At 37.9% G+C, this 22,724-nt stretch overlaps 1 protein-coding gene across 3 annotated transcripts; it reads right to left on the bottom strand.

Annotated features, from left to right (window-relative positions):
• Positions 1-669: 669 nt before the first annotated feature.
• LOC125665594 (glycoprotein-N-acetylgalactosamine 3-beta-galactosyltransferase 1-like) lies at positions 670-21,100 on the bottom strand. 3 transcript variants are annotated; one of them, XM_048898308.2, is made up of 4 exons: positions 20,984-21,100; positions 8,374-8,606; positions 4,739-5,379; positions 670-1,850 (listed from the first exon to the last, which is right to left on the bottom strand). In XM_048898308.2, exons 2-4 carry the CDS (start codon positions 8,585-8,587, stop codon positions 1,839-1,841), a joined length of 867 nt encoding a protein of 288 aa, XP_048754265.2. In that variant the 5' UTR covers positions 8,588-8,606; positions 20,984-21,100; the 3' UTR covers positions 670-1,838. The 3 variants fall into 3 exon arrangements, with proteins under 3 accessions (XP_048754265.2, XP_048754263.2, XP_048754266.2); XM_048898306.2 differs by lacking the exon at positions 670-1,850 and adding an exon at positions 1,960-3,549; XM_048898309.2 differs by lacking the exons at positions 670-1,850; positions 8,374-8,606; positions 20,984-21,100 and adding exons at positions 1,960-3,549; positions 7,828-8,362.
• Between the last annotated feature and the right edge of the window lie 1,624 nt (positions 21,101-22,724).

The following is a 22,724-nucleotide window of genomic DNA, read 5'->3' as shown; positions in this document are numbered from 1 at the left end:
ATGAGTACCTGAAATCACTTACTGTAAAATTTCCTACATTCAGAGAACCTCTTTTAGTTGACGATTGAACTTCAACTCTTTTATGAATTCTGTCAAAGATTATGCCAAACGATGCGCTAAATATGACAAAGAAGAACTTGATACCTTGTCAAAATGGACTAAAAGTAAAAGGGGAATATTAAAATTCCGTATAAGACACATCAAAACAAAAGTACGTATCATCTATCCTTCTGTTTAGAAACCAAACGTGGTCAAAGAATTACATGTAGATAGGTTACACGAGGAACATGTTTTGGTTCCAGCTGACAAAGCTTGTGACAACATTGTCCTTGTTTGTAAGGCTCATTATTACAACTCTATTGTAAACGAACTTGGCATTAATTCCCCTTTTGGTAATCGTACTTATACTCCAACTACCCTTTTAAAAGATGAAATTCTTCTTTAATGTAGTTTACGAATGCAGTACAAGTACGGGAATTTATATTCATCCGACCCATTGACTGGGATATTAAATGTGTCTAAAACTGAAGCATGGTTTTGAAGAATTTCATCTTTTGAAAGGGCAGTTGGAGTATAAGTACGATTACCAAAAGGGGAATTAATGCCAAGTTCGTTTAAAATACAGTTGTAATAATGAGTCTTACAAACAAAGACCATGCTGTTACAAGCTTTGTCAGCAGGAACCAAAACATATTCCACATGTAACGTATCTAATTCTTTTATCACTTCTGGTTTACTAGACACATAAGGATAAATGGTATGTACTTTTGTTTTGCTATACACACATTTATAAATGACTTTGGGATATTTGGCATTCAACCAAAAAGCAATCGTTTGCTTTTCCTAAATTGATACACATGTAAACAAATATAACAATGCAAAGACACGTGTGTGTAGTTTCGCTGAATTGAGCAGATCAAATAATTACATCGCATCGATATTAACATCGAAATCAAATTTAATACAAAATAGTAGACTCTATAATCTCACCTTTTTCGTCAGTCAACATGTATTCGATTTCGGAAGCTGCTATGTGTAGGAGGTGCATTTTGTGGAACTTTGAATGACTAAGTGGGACAGAGTGGACCTACACCTCAGCAAGGAAGACGATGAAATGTATTAAAAGCGGCTTCTCTTTTAATATGTAAATGTGGGAAATATAAAATACTATCGAAAGAAATGTTTTACTAAAGTGGAAACATAAAAACAATGTCATATTTGCAAGTAATGTCTTTTATATGGTACTTATGACCAACGAAATAACTTGATATGATAAGAACTCTTTGTATTTAATTACTCCCTAAATACTTATAACTTACTTAGTTTGTGTATCAGTCGAATTCGGGTGATCTAACAGTGTGTGAGAAACTTACTGAGTACATTCACTTACGCAGTGATGAATATTAGTCCCACTCCCGCGTGTAAACAATTGTTTCGCGCCTCACTATATACGAGAGTTCTCCAAAGGGAAATAACTTGGGTGTATCTCGAAACCGGCGTATTGGTAGTTGTATATGAAAACGATCGGCTGTATATTCCTGAGCCATAGTAGAATAGAAATAAAATTCTTGGTTTCGTGGATGAGGCAGGTTGGCCTCCTCGGTCTCAAAATGTTGTTTGAAATATAAACGCCTCTGTTAAAGGCCTAATCGATTTTATATTTCAAAACGTTTCTCGGCCTCGGGAGTTATCATGCAACACCCATTACAACGTACGCATACTTTAATTCTTAAGTATGGACAGGACTCGATGAGAACAGCTGTTGAAACGCCGAGATTGAATCCAGCAACGGAAGTAAACACTATACGATTGACGACAGTTACGTTGCAGAACTGTCCTCAACTGTCACACTACAATGATGGAAGAAAAAAATGGTCTCATTATTTTGCCCCCACAAATATAAATTATGCTTACTTGTGAATTGATCGATGTGAATATTCAACCCAGGTGAGATCTTGATAAGATAGAATAGAATTATTTATTTCCAAATTAGGGCCTCGCAGGGCATGACATACAACACTTATGATTACATATACATATGTATCTACAAACATCTATAGCATGACAACAGACAGAATAAAGTCTTGTTCAGATTGTGTTACAATATAGCATGATGACTAGATTCCACAATTAACATAAAATATTGTATGATTTGTTGTTTAAACTTAGTATAAATTGTCTATGTTTATAACATTTGAGTCTTTAAAGGGACTGCTTCACGTTTTTCGAAAGAAATGATTTTCAACTTTGATGTTAAAAATGAAAAATATTGCTCATTTAATGTTGACAACCAAAATTTGGACCGTCTGAATGCAAGGATAAGAGCAATATTTCAGCTTTGATTCTTTGTTATGTAAACAAAGACTCGAGTCTTTTAATGTAAACAAACAAACCAGTGAAACGTTAATTTTGTAATTTAAAGCATCTTCATTTTGTACAATCAAAATTTTAACTTTTAAATGACACATTTTACCCAAAGTATACTTGAGATGTGATATATATAAAAAAAACTTGGATCAAAATCCATTTATTTAAAAAAAAAACCGTAAACAATAACACATCTCAATCTTTGTTTTCAAAACAAATAATAAACTCTCTATAATGAGCTTCTGTCATGATGAATAACCTTAATTTTTGTGTGAAACCTTCTAAACATATTAGACTGTAGATTTTGATCATTTAAAGTGAAAAACAAAATTTGGAGGAAAATCGTGAATCAGTCCCTTTAAATGATGAACACGGCTTACGGGATATGATGGACAGCGCTACTAGAATTCGTGCTCAAATTTGCTCAAACTAATATGTTAAGGTACAATACATACTGATAAAGATATAATATAAGTCTTAAGTAAATAAATTCATGCACAACCATCACTGTACAGATAGATAGCAACAAGGAGCAACAAGAGTTGGTGCTTGAGGACATTAATGCGTCCACTTTTGCTTAAAGCAATATACTACCGCAACACGTATATGTCGAAAATGCCATAAGTAATAAGAATTCACAACATGAACATTTGCATGTATCAACAGCAAAAAGCGACTAGAAACGGTGCTGTAGAACATATAAAATCCGCTCTGTTAAGTACAGTCAATACATAAACATGAACACACACACACAACAGAGATCAATCTCATGACTCCTATAACAATACAAAATAGAGAGTTGGGTAAACACAAACCCCTGGATATACCAGAGGTGGGACCAGGTGCCTAGGAGGAGTAAGCATCCACTGTCGACCGGTCACACCCGCTGTGAGCCCTTTCTTTTGATCAGGTATACACAGGTACATATACACACACATACATGTCTATAGATACACACACAAAAAGTTATCAACACTTATGTGCAATCTGTATGATTAATGGAGTTAAATGAAAATGGCTAATATTGCGCAGTATGCTGATTATATTTTTCGTAAAATGCACAAATCATGTATATAATTTTCTAATTCCATATGCCCTTATATGATACACGAAGACTTCATGTGCATAAATATCGTGAGTAATTAGAAAGCGAAAGGAGTTTATGTATGGATTTGGCCGTATCTGAAAGATAAGATGATATCAATTATCATTAAAAAAATATCCGAATGTATTTACGTGTATCATGTACAATATTAGATATTTAGTATTGTTTGGTTTTTTCCCCTGATGAATATGAAACTAGCATTAACGTGATATGTAAAGTCATGTCCGGCAAGAAAACACATCAAACGCATACAAATGTTTGTACCCTGCACTAGTGTAGAAAATACGAACTGCACACACAACAACATTACCTTCCCTATATTCCGTTTGCAAAAAAACATGTACATATTGTATTCGAAATGGATGGTATGTAGTGAAATGCTTTCTTTGGTATTCTATCGGATGATGAAGGTAGCAAGCATTGCAGAAAAAAAATCATAACCCTATGCATTTTTTCTGAAGTGGTTGCTAACTTCATCACTTGATAACACAACAAAGATTTATTGTTTATATCTATACTTTTATGTATTTTCAAAAAATATAAACTAGATGTAAGAACTAAGATATCATATCGAGACCCTGTAAGAAATGTGACCTTGACGCCGCCCCATAAAAGACTCAGTGATCACGCGGAGCCGCGTACCGGACTACAAGTATTCCACTGTCAAAATGTTTAATGTTGAAGTACGAAAGAAGTTTACCACAAATTTGAAGGTTTCTGTCAATAAAACAAATTAAAGGAGCATGGACACGATTTGATCTGGAAAGTTTCAAATTTCATTTTTATTGTTTATAATGGTTAACTAAAGTATTTCTAATGGTCAACCAAAATTTGAATATCGGTTGTTGAATTCTTTGTTATGCAAACAAGGCCCGTGTCTTGTTTTTGTTTACATATAGATTGCTTAATTGAAAATAGCATGCGTAAAACAAAATGAGATGTGCCAAGCACTAGAAACTATTTGCGTTCAGAATTAACTTGTACATTTAAAAAGAAATCTGCTTTAATCGAAACTGTTACTGGTCTATTTGACCTATGTAAACAAAAACATGGCATGAGCCTTAGTTGCATATATGTACATGTACGAAGAATTTTGAGCTCTGTGTTTCCCATGTACCTCGATAACTGACATTCATATTTTTGATGACCATTAGAAATACCTTAGTTAGGCATTCTAAACATTACAAAATGGGGAGAATAAAATAAAATTTGAAAAGTTTCAGCTCAAATCGTGTCAATGTCCCTTTTAATGAAAAATACACTTACCTGCACATTGACCCCCGCGGTAATATTAAGCTTGAAGGAAACCTTAAGCGGCAGATTATTCATTAACGACCCGCCGTCTTTGTCTATTGGTGTTCTATCTACCAACCCAGCTTCCGTAAGGCACAAATTCTTGCTGAAATCATTCGCATCGTTGGTCTTACATAAAAATTTTGAATTATGTCTCAATTTTTCAACAGATGCCTTACTAAACAAAAGAGTTCCACTTTGGAACGACCAAGTGCGTCCTTGGACTGTTTTCGAAATTGTACCAGCATATATAGGCTCCGATGAACTCTGCTTGGAAAGAAAGTGTCGTAAATTTTCCAAAATGACAAAAGTATCATCTGTGGCAAACAAAAACCAGTCATTTTTGTCTGTGTATCTTTTCAATGCATCCGATATTGCGTAGTTAAAAACGTTTCTGGCATATTCGATTGATTGGTAGAAGGAGATATTGGTTCGTAGCGTAGGGAAAATGAAAGGTTGCTTATGCTTTCTTCCGACAAAGATGGCGGAGGTGCACCTCTTGGACCACGTGTTGGCCACCGCGATGGATTGGCGAAGTCCGAGGTAGTCACTAGTAAAGATAACGCAGTGGACTCTCACAGTCTTCGATAGGTTCCTGACACCGGTATCATTATCTACAATGTGCGTGCAATGTCACATTATTACAAATAGTACAAGTGGTTTTCTAAGTTGCTAGAACTTGTAACCCATCGCTTTGTATATGCAAACAATAAAATACGTTTAAATCAATCGATATTCCAACATCATGAGGATCCATGGGACCTCGAGAACAAAAAACAAATATCCCTATATATTTTTTTTCAACTTCCTATGTTATTTCTTTGCTGCCTATCTCTGACCAAGGCAGTATAATGTAAAACATATACGGTACCAATTTTGATGCACCAGATGCGCATTTCGACAAATAATGTCTCTTCAGTGATGCTCAACCGAAATGTTTGAAATCTAAAATAACTATGAAGTTTTGGAGCTAAATATAGCCAAAAACAGCATGCCAAAAAAGTGGAGCCAAATTCGTCCAAGGATAAGAGCTATGCACGAGGGAGATAATCCTTAATTTTGAAATGAATTTCTAAATTTTATAACAGCAATTAAATATACATCCGTATTTTCAAGCTAGTAACGAAGTACTAAGCTACTGGGCTGTAGAGACCCTCGGGGACTAACAGTCCACCAGCAGAGGCCTCGACCAATATCTAGATATAATATCATAATCTAGAGAGTGTAATACGAGGCACAAGTTACACCAGTTTTGTTCTTTATTGAAACTGTTATTTGGCAAGTTTTGGGGGTTGTCATTTTATCTTAATTTATATTAGTTCGTTTAAAGATAACGAATATAGCAAATGAACGTCCCGCCGCAACCAACTTCTGTTAAATAACGAATGTATGTTTCTTTAAACATCATTTTTATAGATTTTGTTTAATGGATATTATGCGGTCTTTCCTTTAAAAAAAACATTTCCGTAGCAGCTGTTCCTTAAATCACATTATACGGATGTATATTTAATTGCTCTTATAAAATTTAGAAATTCATTTCAAAATTAAGGATTATCTCCCTCATGCAAAGCTCTTATCCATGGACGAATTTGGCTCCACTTGTTTGGCACGCTGTTTTTGGCTATATTTAGCTCTAAAACTTCATAGTTATTTCGGATTTCAAACATTTCGGTTGAGCATCACTGAAGAGACATTATTTGTCGAAATGCGCATCTGGTGCATCCAAATTGGTACCGTACAAGTTTTACATTATTACTCTCTCAAGATCGATTTACAGAGTCAATATGGCATTACGTTCGTCAAAAATGTTCCACTCATATTGAGACGTCACCAGCTTTATAGGTGAAGTGTTACAAACCTCTGTATGGCTCTCGGGACCGCATCGTCGGAAGTCGGGGCCGTAACGGCGAGGGTTCTTTCTCGTGGCTACGCCTGTCGCGAAAAGGAATTCAGAATTTAAGGTCTCACTCGAAAGACTTGCGTGTTGCTCCTGGTTAGATAGAATAGGTCCCCAGTACCCCTTGTTTGTCGTAAAAGGCGACTAAATGGGACGGTTCTTCGGACGAGATCGCAAAAACCGAGGTCCCGTGTCACAGCAGGTGTGGCACGATAAAGATCCCAACCTGCTCAAAGGCCGTAAGCACCGAGCATACACCTAAATTTTGCAGCCCTTCAACGGTAACGGTGACGTCTCCATGTGAGTGAAATATTCTCGAGAGGGACGTTAAACGATATACAACCAACCTACCGAAAGATTTGCAATAGCCGTGTTTCGAGTTCCTCCAGAACACCCGGGAATTTTCGTATTTAGCCACGCCGGTCACGTGATATGAACAAAATGTTCCACAGGGGTACTTCCGGTTAATTTTGTTTACACTGGTAACAAAATTGCATTGACAAAATATAGATTTTGCGGCACAAATCAGATAAAGGATAGCAAGGGATATACATTTAGGAAGATGTGAAAGTTTACCTTTTCCCAAACCCGGGAAAAGCGTTCACGCAGAGGAAACGATGGGTCATTTGTGTAGCAATCACAAATACCTACTGGATTGTGAAAAGTCAATAAAATGACTACAATAACCAATAGTCATGCTAAAAATTCTTCCAATTACATGAGTATATCATAGGAAATCAAACTCCAAAGACTTAATTGTGGCACAAGTATTAGTTGATAAATAATTATTTACAAATTAGACAGCATATTGACTATACCCAAGTAGATAATTTTATCCTCACCCACATATGGCTATACCATTGCACTTAGAAACCCAGTCTAATTCCATCTAAACTAGCTTTGAATAATAAAGCTATTTCAAATACCTATATTGCCTATAATGTTATAGCTAATATATTACTCTTCACTGTATATTGTCATTATTTATGTCTTATATCAATAATTATACATGTTACATGTTTATGTCCATTTTGACCCTGATTTGGTAACGTAAATTCTATTTCACATAGACCCTAGACTGTACTGGACCTAATGTCTGCTTTATGAAGCAGTGCACATTGTGTTTTGTTTAATCATATATAAAATGTCATAATTATAATTTTACCTGTTTGACAGGTTTCACTGAGTCTAATACGTTCTTTTCCTTCCCCCCTCCGGTTACTAGACAGCTGGGCCTTGTGCGAGTTACACGACAACATCGTCTTCTTCTGTTCTTGACGAAGTCTTTCATTGTATTCCGTAGATTAATAGTAGCTTATCAAACGCTCATAAACAAATATGTACTGCATACACCCCAAACTATTACATGTGTATTTCAATTTCATGATGATCGACAAAATTAAGGCTATCTGCACCTTATTAGGCCTACACGAAGTGTCGACTGTTGGTAAACAAAGGTAAACAACGATAAACCGGAAGTAACCCTGTATAACATTTTTGACGCGGTGTGACTAAACACAGAATAAACACTGTGTTCCGGAGGAAATCGAAACACGGCTATTCTTACGAGAGTTTAGCAAAGAAACAAGCACTACCCATTTAACGTCGTAGACTTGACGTGGTAAGGTTTGACTGAGCTCAAGAATCAAAGAGATTAAAAATGTTTTTCGATGTGATGGTCTAATTCTGATAGATAAGATATTATACGTACATTTATAGGATCTAAAATCGTTATTTGAAGAATTAGATGAACGTTTGGAGCCCCAGAAATGCACTTCCTCTTCTTGATAGAATTTGTCTATCAGTGGCTGGATATTTATGTCCTTAGAGTCATACTTAACAATGAATATTGAGGAGCTCGATAGCAGGAAGTAAATTATCACTCCCGCGCAGAAGCCGCACAGAAAGGGCGTTCCCGCTGCCATTGTTATGTCATGTCAATATCTGTAATGTGAAAAAGATATTCAAAGAAACATATATTACATATTCGTTAATGTCATTTGAAAAGTAAATTAAACTAAATCCCGTGGGGATCCGGGTTAGAATAGGTCCTCAGTACCCTTTGCTTGTCGCAGAAGGCGACTAAATGGGGAGGTCCTTTGGATGAGACCGCAAAAACCGAAGTCCCGTGTCACAGCAGGTGTGGAACGATAAAGATCCCTCCCTGCTCAAAGGCCATAAGCGCCGAGCATAGGCCCATATTTTGCAGCCCTTCACCGGCAATGGTGACGTCTCCATATGAGTGAAATATTCTCGAAAGGACGTTAAACAATATTCAATCAATCAATCAACTAAATTGTATGATTATAGCTTACCTCATTGCTAGTTTACATCTTTCCCCCTGAATTTCTTTTTGTAGTAATAATTCAAAATTTGTACAGAATAACAGGGTTTATTGATATACTTTTATACGACCACGCTCATGTGTAGCGAACGCATCCAAACGTCTGTTTACCTACTGTGCTTAACAACCAGAAAACGATGCATGGGCTATACGAGAGTCCATAGTGGAGGTGAAGAAAATCCACGTTTTTCATATATTTTGTACTGGGTCAGTTTCCTATTGTAACGTACACGTGCCTAAAGCTTTTAGTCGATAGAAACGTCCTCTTTGAACATTTCAGTATCAATATATTCTTTACATGTTTGATTGTACACAATAAACTTAGACTATATTATGGGTTTCTAAAGATTTGTTCACGTAATCATATGTATTTTTTTTTTTAAATTATTTGGTCTTCCATTCAAAATTCTAAGTAGGCCTAAATAGTCTGTGAGCAAACTGATAATTTGTAATCTAAATTTGATGTTAAATTGATGTTTCATTATTACTAATTCAAAATTACAAATTATTCATTTTAATTTGAAAATTATTAGCTTATACTAAATATATTTCTGTTTGTACATGTTCTTTCTGTAATGAGAAAGAAGGGGAATGTAACCGGTCAGACAGGGATTTAAACATCGGGCCCCTTGACTTTAAGGAGGTATGCTACCCCGGAGACGATGTAGAGTACCTCCCTAATTCCGGTCTCCATCAGGTACCACTGAACGACACGCCTATCTGGTCGGACCACTGAACGACACGCCTATCTGGTCGGACCGCTGAACTACACGTCTACACGGTATAGGTTGGTACATCTAATCTTAGTTAGACTGCCTTCGTCTATAAGATATGATTGATGTTTTCCGCCACACTGGTGGTGCCCAGTTTTTTATTGGTGGAAGAGAGAACCCAGATACAATGTACCTGGGAAGAGACCACCGACCTTCCGAAAGTAAACTGGGAAACTTTCTCACTTACCGGAGCAAGCGGGATTCGAACCCGCGCCGACAGAGGTGAGAGGTCGTGTGATTTTGAGCGCGATGCTCTAACCACTCGGCCATGGATGCCCCATGAATTAAAACGAAAAGTTGAAAGATGTTGTAGAGCAGTGACGATGGCGCGATTGGCTTCTTTACGCACAAGGAAGGGTGGAATGAATACACAAAGAAATCGCTTAAAATGTTAATTTCTATCTAAAAGGAAGAGGTGATTTGCTTTATAAGAATGTTGTAAGAGGCGAGTGAATGCGGCGGTCCTTCGGATGAGACCGAAAAAACCGAAGCCCCGTATCACAGCAGGTAATCTCTCCCTCCTCAAAGGCCGTAAGCGCCGAGCATAGGCCTAAATTTTGCAGCCTTTCACCGGTAATAGTGATGTCTCTATACAAGTGGGAAAAAAACTCGAGCGGGGCGTTAAATGATTTTAAAACAACCAACCAACACACAGGGTCCTGTGGACCAACCATTAGAGCTCGCTTCATTTCAGGTCGCGGTAGCTCAGTGGAGGTCGTGAATTCGAGCCATGGACATTGGACACGTCAGCGCTAAGGATAAATCTTAATTTGTGTTACTTCATCTACAGCTGGAGACGTCTCAGTATGAGTAACGCGACATACCGAAGTCGTAAAACAGGTAGTGACTGTTTCATCGCCAAACGCTCGGCAACAGGTGTGAATATCACGGGTCTTCGGCGATGACGTTAAAAACGGATTTCCCGTGTCACAGTAGGTGCGACACGCTAAAGAACCCCCACTGCTCAATGGCCGTAAGCACCAAGCATAGCCCTCAATTTGAAGCCCTTCACCGGTCTCCATATGTCAGAGTGAAAACTTCTCGAGAGGGACGTTAAGCAAGATACAATCAATCAGTATGAGTGAAAATTTTTCGATGGGGTCGACGTAAATTAAACAAGCATAAGGTCGTTCCTTGTCCTCCCTAGTAACATGCATATACCCTCACAGAGGGACTAGTCCGTACGTCATAAAGAGGCTTTCTCTGCATGGAAATCCACTGTGTTGTTTAATCAAGGTACTGAAAGTACTGAGAAGAGCTATGCTTGGTTTGTAACGATGCTGATCTATGTACAAGTTGTAATAGCACTTCAAGCATATCAAAACATAAATTTCAATAATTTGCTTCGAGAGCTAAGTAATGGAATGAAGAAAATATTGGAACTATTTTCTAAGCAATTATAAATACATGTTATACTAGCTGCAGAACTGTAGCTCTCTGAAAAAATATTTTGACATAACAGAGAGCTACAGAGCCACCCCTTATAAAAACCTTCGATTTACGGCGCACAAAAAGCTGCGCACGGTTGAGGCCTTATATCGTTGTATTCTTGAGTTGCTGTCTCATAAATTTAATATCAAAAAATTCTTAACATATTTTCCTACTGTACTTGTGTCTAAACATACCTTCAAATATTCATTAACGCCCCATACGACCTGAAAACTCCCAGCTTCAAATGATTTCGTTTGTTGACGTAGCCATGTTAGGTAGCCGGGTCGTATGGGGCTTTAATGATTATTTGAAGGTATGTTTAGACACAAGTATAGTAGGAAAATATGTTAAGAATTTTTTTATATTAAATTTATGAGACAGCAACTCAAGAATACAATAAGTCCTCAACCGTGCGCAGCTTTTTGTGCGCCGTAAATCGAAGGTTTTTATAAGGGGTGGCTCTGTAGCTCTCTGTTATGCCAAAATATTTTTTCAGAGAGCTACAGTTCTGCAGCTAATGATATACTAGCATTTAAGATGGTGATTTCCTTATTTAAAAATGAGGAACATTTTTTATGAAATGGATGGATGAAAAAGTGATGATAAAAAACAGTTATTATAAAATTAAGGAATGCAAAAGTAACAATTGGGCAAACAAGGACCCCTGGTCATACCAGAGGTGGGATCATCTGCCCGGGAGAAGTACGGCCAGTCACACCCTCCATGAGCCCTTTATCTTGATCAGATAAACAGTAATCTGTAGTCAAATTCAGTGTTTAAAGAACGGCCTAACAATCGATATAAAACACGTCAGACAGTATTTGACTCAACGACAGGTTGCATTGGCAAACTAGATTGTTATAACCATGGATGGGATCAATTATATTGAACTGTAATTAAATACTTTCAGTTACATTGATCATTTTGTCAATTACTTGCAATAGCCATGATGGTCTAGAGGTAAAACGTTCGCCCCGCATGCAGAAGGTCAGGGTTCGAATCCCGGCCGCCACAGACCTAAGTCGTTAAAACAGGTAATGACAGTTCCATCACCAAACGCTCGACATCAGGTGTGAATGTCACGGCTCCTCGGAGATGACCTTAAAAACTGATGTTTTCAGCACCCACTGAACATTATGATTGATTGATTGTATCTTGCTTAACGTCTCTCTCGCGAATTTTCACTCATATGGAGACGTCACCAAGACCGGTGAAGGGCTTCAAATTTAGGCGTATGCTCGGCGCTTATGGCCATTGAACAGGGGGGATCTTTATCGTGCCACACCTGGTGTGACACGGGACCTCGGTTTTTGCGGTCTCATCCGAAGGACCGCCCCATTTAGTCGCCTCTTACGACAAGCAAGGGCTACTGAGGACCTATTCTAACCCGGATCCCCACGGGATTTGAACATTATGATGAATATTTATACATGTATATACTACTCAAAATTTGAAAAGGATCACTAGGTTATATGTGTGTAATTTACCAATAACATAACAAAAGACATAAATTTGACTCCGAAACGTGTTTACTCAGGTTATGAATGAAAATTCATGAACGGCATGAACTTTTATCAATACGGAATGCTTGAAATCTGATAACAACACCAAAAGGCATTTCATTACAAACTGTTAACAGCAAACCAGAGAAAGAATTACATGTACACAGTTTTTGGGGATAGTCCATCATTACACTTAGTCGATGAAGTGTCAATACCGGGTATGGCCTCCCCTTGCATCAATGACGGCTTGACAACGTCGACCATGCTGCTAATAAGCACCCGGATGTTTCCAATGGGAAGGTTGTTCCACTCTTACACGAGGGCGTTTCCGAGCTCTGCCAAAGTCGTGGGTTGTGCTCTACGGCGTGAAAGGGCAACCTGCAGCATGTTCCAGACATGCTCAAGCGGGTTCAAGTCCGGCGAGCGTGCTGGCCAGTCCATACGGATAATAGTCTCCTGCTGAAGGTACTGCTCCACCACCATGGCGCGATGGGGACGGGCGTTATCATCCATCAGGATGAACTCAGGGCCAACAGCACCAGCGTAGGGTCTGACGTAAGCATCGAGGATCTCATCCCGGTACCGCACCCCCGTCATTGTTCCTCTCTTCAGGTCATGAAGATATGTTCTTCCATACCTGCTGATTCCACCCCAGACCATGATGGAACCACCACCATAACGGTCATGTTCACTGATGTTGGCATCATGGAAACGTTCACGTTGTCGTCGCCACACTCGGTGCCTCCTGTCTGTAAAGTCCAAACAATACCTGGACTCATCGGTGAACTGAACTTGAACCCAATCGTTCTGTGTCCAAGTGACATGATCTTCAGCCCAGCCCAATCGCTCCCGCCGGTGTCGAACAGTCAGAGGGACTCGAACGCATGCCCTTCTCGAGTTAAGACCTGCATTGTGAAGCCGATTCCGTATCGTCTGAGTGGAAACATTCACCCCCGAGGCGTTCAGGAGGTCGTTACGTAGACTGGTTGCTGTCCAGAAAGGATGGCGTCGTGCCTGAAGAGCCACAAAAAGATCTTGGCATTGGGTTGTCGACCTCTGACAACCACCCCCATGTCGGTGTGCTGCTGTACCAAAAATTTGCTGTCGTTCCAGGCCCTGTTTACAACGCTCTGGCTGACGTTTAGTGCATTTACAACATCACGTTGTGAATAGCCAGCGTCAAGCATTCCAATACATCTGCCCAGTTGTTCTGTCGTCAGGCGACACCTTACACGTTGAGGGGGCATTGTGTTGATAAACGTAGTGTAAACACTCAAGTGAGTTTGAAATTTTAGAAAGAATCAGACACCGATGCCTGAGTGAAAATCGTGCAATGGTAGCAAAATCATAAACTGTGATGAGAAACGCATTTCCCATGGCATGAAATGCACGTGCAAGTTTGTTGAAGACGTTTTTGATTTCACTTGGACACAATATTGCCAGTTATGCAGTTATTAATTTTTAAACAGAAAAATATCTATGATCCTTATCAAATTTTGAGTAGTATATATTATGTATTATGACATTGTGTAACAATGACTTCTTTATAGGTATAATCTTTTTTAAAATCACATTAAAGAAAATTTTGGATGTAAATATTCTAAACGTCGTTTATTGACTAAATTTATTATCGGAATACAAATAAAGAAAACAATAGCACATCAAGATAAAGTAAGTCTTTGGACATCGTCACGTGGTTGATGTAAACGTATACGGTACCAATTTGGATGCACCAGATGCGCATTTCGGCAAATAATGTCTCTTCAGTGATGCTCAACCGAAATGTTTGAAATCCGAAATAACTATGAAGTTTTAGAGCTAAATATAGCCAAAAACAGCGTGCCAAAAGAGTGGATCCAAATTCGTCCAAGGATAAGAGCTATGCATGAGGGAGATAATCCTTAATTTTGAAATGAATTTCTAAATTTTATAACAGCAATTAAATATACATCCGTATTTTCAAGCTAGTAACGAAGTACTTAGCTACTGGGCTGTAGAGACCCTCGGGGACTAACAGTCCACCAGCAGAGGCCTCGACCCAGGGGTCATAATGTAAAACTTATACGGTACCAATTTGGATGCACCAGATGCGCATTTCGACAAATAATGTCTCTTCAGTGATGCTCAACCGAAATGTTTGAAATCCGAAACAACTATGAAGTTTTAGAGCTAAATATAGCCAAAAACAGCGTGCCAAAAGAGTGGAGCCAAATTCGTCCAAGGATAAGAGCTATGCATGAGGGAGATAATCCTTAATTTTGAAATGAATTTCTGAATTTTATAACAACAATTAAATATACATCCGTATTTTCAAGCTAGTAACGAATGTTTGAAGTATATAAAAAAAAGGGGGGGGGGAGAAAGAAGGAAAACGACCACTTGAATATACATGTATATTACTAGTAGTGTGAATCCGCAAAATAGACTTAAATCCACAAAACACCACAGGTCAGAAGTCAACTGCTGTGTATATTCTAGTCTACTTCCTGAAAATCTCAGCACACAGGTCAGAAGTCAACTGCTATGTGAATTATTCCTCACTTCTGAATCTTGTGTACATAACTTAAGGTTAGGTACCATGTCACGAGCCTATAGGCTTCTTTACATGTATTTAATTTAGTTCTCAGAATTGTTCATAGTTGGTGTATTGTAGCTTTTGCATAATGATGTGCCTACTGGTTCCTTATCTTTCAGGGTTGTGATGTTGATGTGTTATAATAGGTAGCTACCTCTTTGTGTGGGGGTTGCAAACATGTTTTTGCCTTTTGTGGCTGATGGTTTTTGTATTGTATATATTATTCGATGATTTTAGATATTTTATTTTGTCAAGTTTATAATTTTAGTTATATAACAGGGAAGATCACTTTATCATATTCAGGAATTTTTTTTATAGAAGCAACTTGTGCTGTCAGTATTGTCTAGATCTCCCCTCAGCTTGTTTTTGTTATCATTATATAGAATGATAATATTTGTTTATTGTCGTCTAATAAATAACAATATTTCACACAATACTGATGTTATGTTATGTTTATTGTTCCATCATTATATGGAACTTCGAAAGGTGAAGGTAGCGAACAGTGATCAATCTCATAACCCCTACAAGCAATACAAAATAGATAGTCAGGCAAACACGGACCCCTGGACACACCAGAGGTGGGATCAGGTGCCTAGGAGGAGTAAGCATCCCCTGTCGACCGGTCACAACCGCCGTGAGCCCTATATCCTGTTCAGGTAAAGGAGTTATCCGCAGTAGATTCTATAGACACCAGTAGAAATGAATAATGTTGTCTATTTCAATTGTCAGGTGTAATACTTCATTTAGAGAGTATAGTTCAAAAGGAAATCGATCTCCAAATAAGCAGAGAGAACTAAAACTGTTTGGATAACATTATGATAGATTTGGTGTTTCATACATTCCAGATACTGCGGATGGGTATGAAATGCACATAAAAGAACACTTGTAACATCTGTGATTGCAAGGCAATATGGCGAGTTTATAAAGTTTTCAAACTGTCGGAAGAAAATCCATTAAACCAAGGTTGTATTCCCCTTAGTGTCAAAGGTTTTGGTGACAGCTGTAGAATAAACACGGATTATTAAACTTTGCCACTCAGCAATGTAGCTTTTTGATTTCAAATCATAATTCTATCCCGAAAAAATTAAGTTACATAAATCTGCATTTCATTGTTTTATTGTTGGTCTATGTTCCAGTTGAGGATGTTTCACTCATATATAGTGACATTGCGGACTATACAGATGAAGTGAGCACTATTTTGAATTATGCATAATTTTGATAGATGCATGGCTCTAAAGGTCGTAGCAGTGAGGGCTCTTTATCGGTTTTAAGGTTACATCCAAAAGATTCATCCATTGTTTGTTTGTTTGATTTACGTCCCGTCGAGAATTTTTCACTTATATTGAGACGTCGCCAGCTGAAGTGAAAATACCACAAATTCATACCTATGCTTAGTGCTCATGACCGTAGCAGTGAGGGTTCTTTATCGTGACAACGCCTGTTGCGAAACGGGACCTCCATTTTTAAGGTCATATCCGAAAGACCCGTGATTCTCACTTCAAAATTCCGAGCAATTGACGAAGGAGCAAATCACTACCTATGTTTACTTCTTAGGTTTGAAACGGCCATGAAACTAGCGGTGCTCGAACTCACGACCTCACGGTTGCGAAGCTAACGCTCTACCACTGAGCTACAGTGACCATTGAATATACATGTATATCCGTTTGATTAATGTCCCGTCGAGAATTATTCACTCATATTGAGACGTCACTAGCTGTAGGTGAAGTGCCACAAATGTGGTCCTATGCATAGCTCTCTGGGCCGTAGCAGTGAGGTTCGCCTGTCGCGATATGGGACCTCCGTTTTTAAGGGCATACCTTCTCACTTCTAAATGCTGAGCGTTTGGCGAAGTAGCAATCACTACCTATGTTAACGTCATAGGTTTGACGCGGCCTTGGCTCTAGCAGGGCTCGGGCTCACGATCCCCCGGTTATGAGGCGAACACTCAACCACTGATCGACCAGTTATATATCCATAGACGGTCAGTAACAAACCTTATAAGTAATGATACCTAGTGAAAGGATTTCGTGCAATTAATATGGGTAAACTTCAGGAACTGGATAGGCTCGTAAATTACCAATTATAAGCTCAATGTATATACAATTCTACCCAGATGCACATCTTCATCGAACGTCGAAACAATAGGAATATCGAACATTTTTCGTTAATGAGGTCATCCGAGTCGGGATATTCCCGAACAACGTCGATCGTTGTCTGTACATACTTATAATGTATTCAACAAGTCTCTATGAAACTACTGTACTATAATTTAAACAATTCTGCAGGTAAACAGGAATTTTAAAAATCTGGAAAATGTCCCCATCTCTTTGAGTCCATATAGGGGTGGGGTAAAATCCCCACGAAGAACAAGTCAGCTGCTAGTAGTACTGTCTTTAAAAAAAAAATCTTCGTCATTTATCCTGAACATTTACAAGACAAAATCCTCTTTATCTATAAAACAAAATCCTTTTTTTCAAACTTGGCGACTCGTTGCAATGGCAGCTGAAGTGTAGTGGAGTTTTCGGTGTCAAATTGCATGTACATGTGCCACTGTATAAAGTTTGAAGAAAATTATACACATAGTAAAGTAGCTCACGTGATTTTCATACACAGAGTAAAGTAGCTCACATGACTTTCATGAAGAGTAAAGTAGCTCACGTGACTTTTAAACAGAGTAAAGTAGCTCACGTGACTTTCATAGAGTAAAATAGCTCATGTGACTTTCATACAGAGTAAAGTAGCTCACGTGACTTTCATACAGAATAAAGTAGCTCACGTGACTTCCATACAGAATAATGTAGCTCACGTGACTTTCAGGCAGAGTAAAGTAGCTCACGTGACTTTTATTCAGAGTAAAGTAGCTCACGTGACTTTCATACAGAATAAAGTAGCTCACGTGACTTCCATACAGAGTAATGTAGCTCACTTGACTTTCAGGCAGAGTAAAGTAGCTCACATGACTTTCATACAGAGTAAAGTAGCTCACGTGACTTCCATACAGAGTAAAGTAGATCACGTGACTTCCATACAGAGTAAAGTAGATCACGTAACCTGGGAAAAGAGTAAAGTAGCTCACATGACTTTCATAGAGAGTAAAGTAGCTCACTTCCATGCATGTTCCTTTTTATTCGAAAACCATGCAAATATCGTCCATGCAATAATCATACGAAAAATCTTGATCAATCGCTCCGGTGATCTATAATTGATATTGGTCTGCGTCTGTCTGTGAGCTTTGACAATCGAACATTTTTAACTTCCTTTTGACATCTGTCCTTAAATTATTTTCTTTCAAATTTGGTATGAAGCATCTTTGGGACACTTGGGACATACATTGTGAATTTCAGGACTCTTGTGTCTCCGGGGCTTTAGTGGCGGGGCAAAAACTGCCAAAAATTAGCCAATTAAGAAAAATCTTCTCTACAACTACATGGCATTAACAGTGCATGTATATGACGTCAACTCTGTAAGGTCCCGTGGGGATCAGGTAGGAGTAGTCCCCAGTACCCCATGCATTAACAGTACATGTACATAAGACGTGAACTCTCTAAGAAAAATTAAATGCATTGTCATATAGACCAGGAAGACCTTTACCAAAAAAACATTTCTTGATCCCCAAGGGTAGGGGTTCTGCCTCTAGTGTGAGGCCAAATTTGGCATATAGTGTTTATGTGTCAAACTTTCTTTAAACATAGAAGGAGCAGGTCGCCCTTTATCAAAATTGGAAATTTCATGATACCAGAGATGAGGGTTTTGGTACCAGGTTGGGGTCAAAATGGTCATTTTGATGAAATGTCTCTATAACTTGAAAGACTTTTTTTTTATTTTGCTGATACTATATAAAAACTAAATGCTTATTTAGGAAAAGCAGAAAGGGGTGTAACAAAAATGTGGATCTCGTAACTCCAGGGGTGTAGGTTCCAAGTAAGGACGGAGTCAGTATGGTCAGATACTGTTAATGTCCATTACATTTAATAAACTTCTTCTAGATAAAAGTAAACTGAATATTTAGGAGGAGCAGAAATTGTTATAGCAACTTGCCTCTGTCCACAGTCGGTATGAATTTCATGATTCCGGTCCCCGGGCGGGGTTAGGTGTTCAGACTCTAGGATGTGTCCTAACTGGTTACATGCATATAATTTAAACAATTTTTGAAAGCTTTCTTAAATACTTGTGTTGATATTTCATAAATAGTTAATAAAAATTTGAAGAAATGCTGAAAGGCTTCTACCAAAACTTTAAAATTTTCTGACCCCATGACAAGGAATCGTAACTCTGGAGCAAGCCCAAATGGCCGTACTAGTGTTTCATGTAATGTGTTTTACTATTCTCATTTTTACTTGCCTCCCGTAGAAACCGGGTTAGAATAGGTTCTCAGTACCCCTTGTTTGTCGTAAGAGGCGACTAAATGGGGCGGTTCTTCGGATGAGATCGCAAAAACCGAGGCCCCGTGTCACAGCAGGTGTGGCATGAGAAAGATCCCTCCCTGCTCAAAGGCTGCAAGCGCCGAGCATAGGCCAAAATTTTGCAGCCCTTCACCGGCAATGGCGACGTCTCCATATAAGAGGGACGTTAAACAATATTGAATGAATCAAGCTTTACTTGCACGGAATGCATATTTAGCAAGAGCGGGAAGGCGTCTACTATAATTATAAATTTCAGGATTCCTAGAGTAAAACTTCTGACTCTAGCTTGGATCCAATGTGGTCTGATAGTGTTTTAACATATATTTTGTAAATTCTTCCGTCAGTATGAGCACTTTCGGGGGGGGGGGGGGGTTAGCTTGAAAAATACATCTTGTTTTATACTGCTGCTGAATACTAGAATTTAGGTTATATATGCAGTTATGATAAATTACGTAGCCCTTTGAGCTTCTGTTACTCAAGTGACGGATAAGGTCGATGGGCCTCATACAAGTATTACATGTACTGTATATGAAAGGTATATATATATATATATATATATATATATATATATATATATAAAGCACTAAAGAACCAACAACATTCAGTATCCAAAACTGTCGGATCTATATTAAATAGATACAATGGTCAGGGAAAATAATTATATAAAACACTAGAATGACCAACGACAAGAACAATTGGAATTGTCAAATTTTCGGGACAATCTTTCCCTTCGTCAGGACGTGAAAGGATTACATTATGGAGAAAACACAAATATAATTAACAAAAAGCACTAAAGCTACACTACAAAACTAGCTAAACACTTTTCCAACGGATTACATGTTGCAGGCTTTTTGTTATATATATATATATATATATATATATATATATATATACTAGCTTGTGATAATATGTTGAAATATTTAATATTTATACTACATTGAACTTTGTAGACATTAAGAACCACAGAACTACAAAGCTTACAATATATAATTTATGATTTCATGTATTTCTCATTTTCAAACACAAAAAACATCTTAATATCATTTTCTGCAAATTTCATTTGATATCCCAATCCTGGTGAAAATCACAGTTTGCATCTTGAATTATCACCTGATATAGATATATATTAATTCATCACAGTAAACAGGTGGTTCAGAAAAATAAGTCGAAAAAGCGAAAAGTTTGACCGACACCTGACGTGCACACAATTCAGATAAATGACAATTTTTGGACAAAATCACAACTTAAATGACCTTAAAAGGACAACCGAATTTCGCTTAAAGTTTTACTTACGCTTAACATGAGGTTAGTCCCACTGTCTTACGTTTATAACTTAACCAATCAGATTTCTGTTTGTTTCGTAGAACGGTCCATGTGGTTACTGGTACTGTTGACGTTGTAAACACATTATTAATTGGTCTGTAGTGTCTTATGATAGATGATTCTGGTGTTATCAAATCGATACCGATTTTTGTGCACATCTGCCTAAGGCATTGAAATGTGTGATCGTTATCCAAACAGGCACAGGAAAATCTTTGTTGTTGTCAATTTGTAATGATTTCTGTGTGTGAAAATCGATTCATTTTAAACTGTATATCATTCAATGTTTTTAAAATGTACAGAATTGCTTTAATGTATACGTAGCTGAATTAATGTTAAAAAATTATTAACTTTCCATTAATTGCATGCTTGAAAACATTAGCATGCATAAGAAATCATTGAGAAGATTATTCAAAAAGGAGATATAGAGGGAACCCATTAATACATTCGGCGCTATGTACAATGTATTGGTGGAACCACTTGCACATGCGTATCATATCATTCAAGTCCGGTATATAGATGGAGCATATCCAGTTAACTTTGCTATCTGAATTCTTTTTATTCTTTTGTTCCTCAAACGTATAATCTGTTCTTTTTGGACTGTTATCATCATTGAGCACTATGCGTCTATAAATAGCCCAGTGTGCATGAGGGGAATCCCAACATGATGTACTTAACTCAGACGCAACTGTCTAGATTTAGGAAATGCAACGGACCATGCAGACCCGGATTTGAACTCGGGGCCCCTTGAATCTCAGTCTGATTAAAACCACATCATTGATCCGCTGCGATAGCTGATGTCGTTAATAAAGTATCAGCGACATCATAATATTGGAGCGAATCAAAGATCTGGTTTTAAGGAAGTTATCCTCTGATCTTCTGAGCACAACTACGCAGGATGCTATAATAAAGTATTTACTGGTTCAATACTGATCCCACTAGTGCAAACGTATCACACATCGATTACTGATCCCTATCCAGTTGGGGGAAAAATGTTTCAATTCAAATTTTGAAAGGGTTTTGCAGGGACTATATTTTGTGGCGGAAGGATTAATTAATCAAAAAGTTCTAAATGTGCGTGATATTACACTTTCTGTTTCATCTAATATATCTTATATTTTTATACTCGTATACGTGTATTTCAGTTTTATAATTTATTATACAAGTAGTTGAGACTTGAAACTAGATCAAATGTTGTAATTTATCAATTTGGTTGATTAAAATGACTTTATGCCCAAACACCCCATGGTTTACAGACGATCTTCATTCTGCCAAGAGAGATCGTCGGAGGGCTGAACGGATAATGAGACAAACAAAATTGTCTGTCCACAAGGAATCATTGAACGAGAAGTGTATCCAGGTTACTAAACTCTTGCTACATTGTAAAACGCGGCACTACAATAGCGAAATTCAGGAATTAGACAGTGACTCGAAACAACTATTCAAACTTGCAAACAATCTTATGGGAAATACAAATGTGTCCGTTTTATCTGTTCATAGTAACGAACTCGATCTTGCATCCAAATTTGGTGAATACTTTATTTTTAAAATTCAGAAAATTAGAGACAGTCTATGTTCTTCGAGCACGTCCCCTTCTATGGAAGTAATTCTTCGCGCTGACATTAAGTTTGATGGTTTTCCTTTGGCAGTGTTTCAATCATAGTCGCTTTCTGAGGTGCGTGATATTATCAGTGGTGCGCCAACAAAGTCTTGC

Source organism: Ostrea edulis, chromosome 10 (genome assembly GCF_947568905.1).
Source record: "Ostrea edulis chromosome 10, xbOstEdul1.1, whole genome shotgun sequence".
NCBI lineage: Eukaryota > Metazoa > Mollusca > Bivalvia > Ostreida > Ostreidae > Ostrea > Ostrea edulis.
The sequence above is the reverse complement of the archived record's forward strand: the minus strand, read 5'-3'. Positions and strand labels throughout refer to the sequence as shown.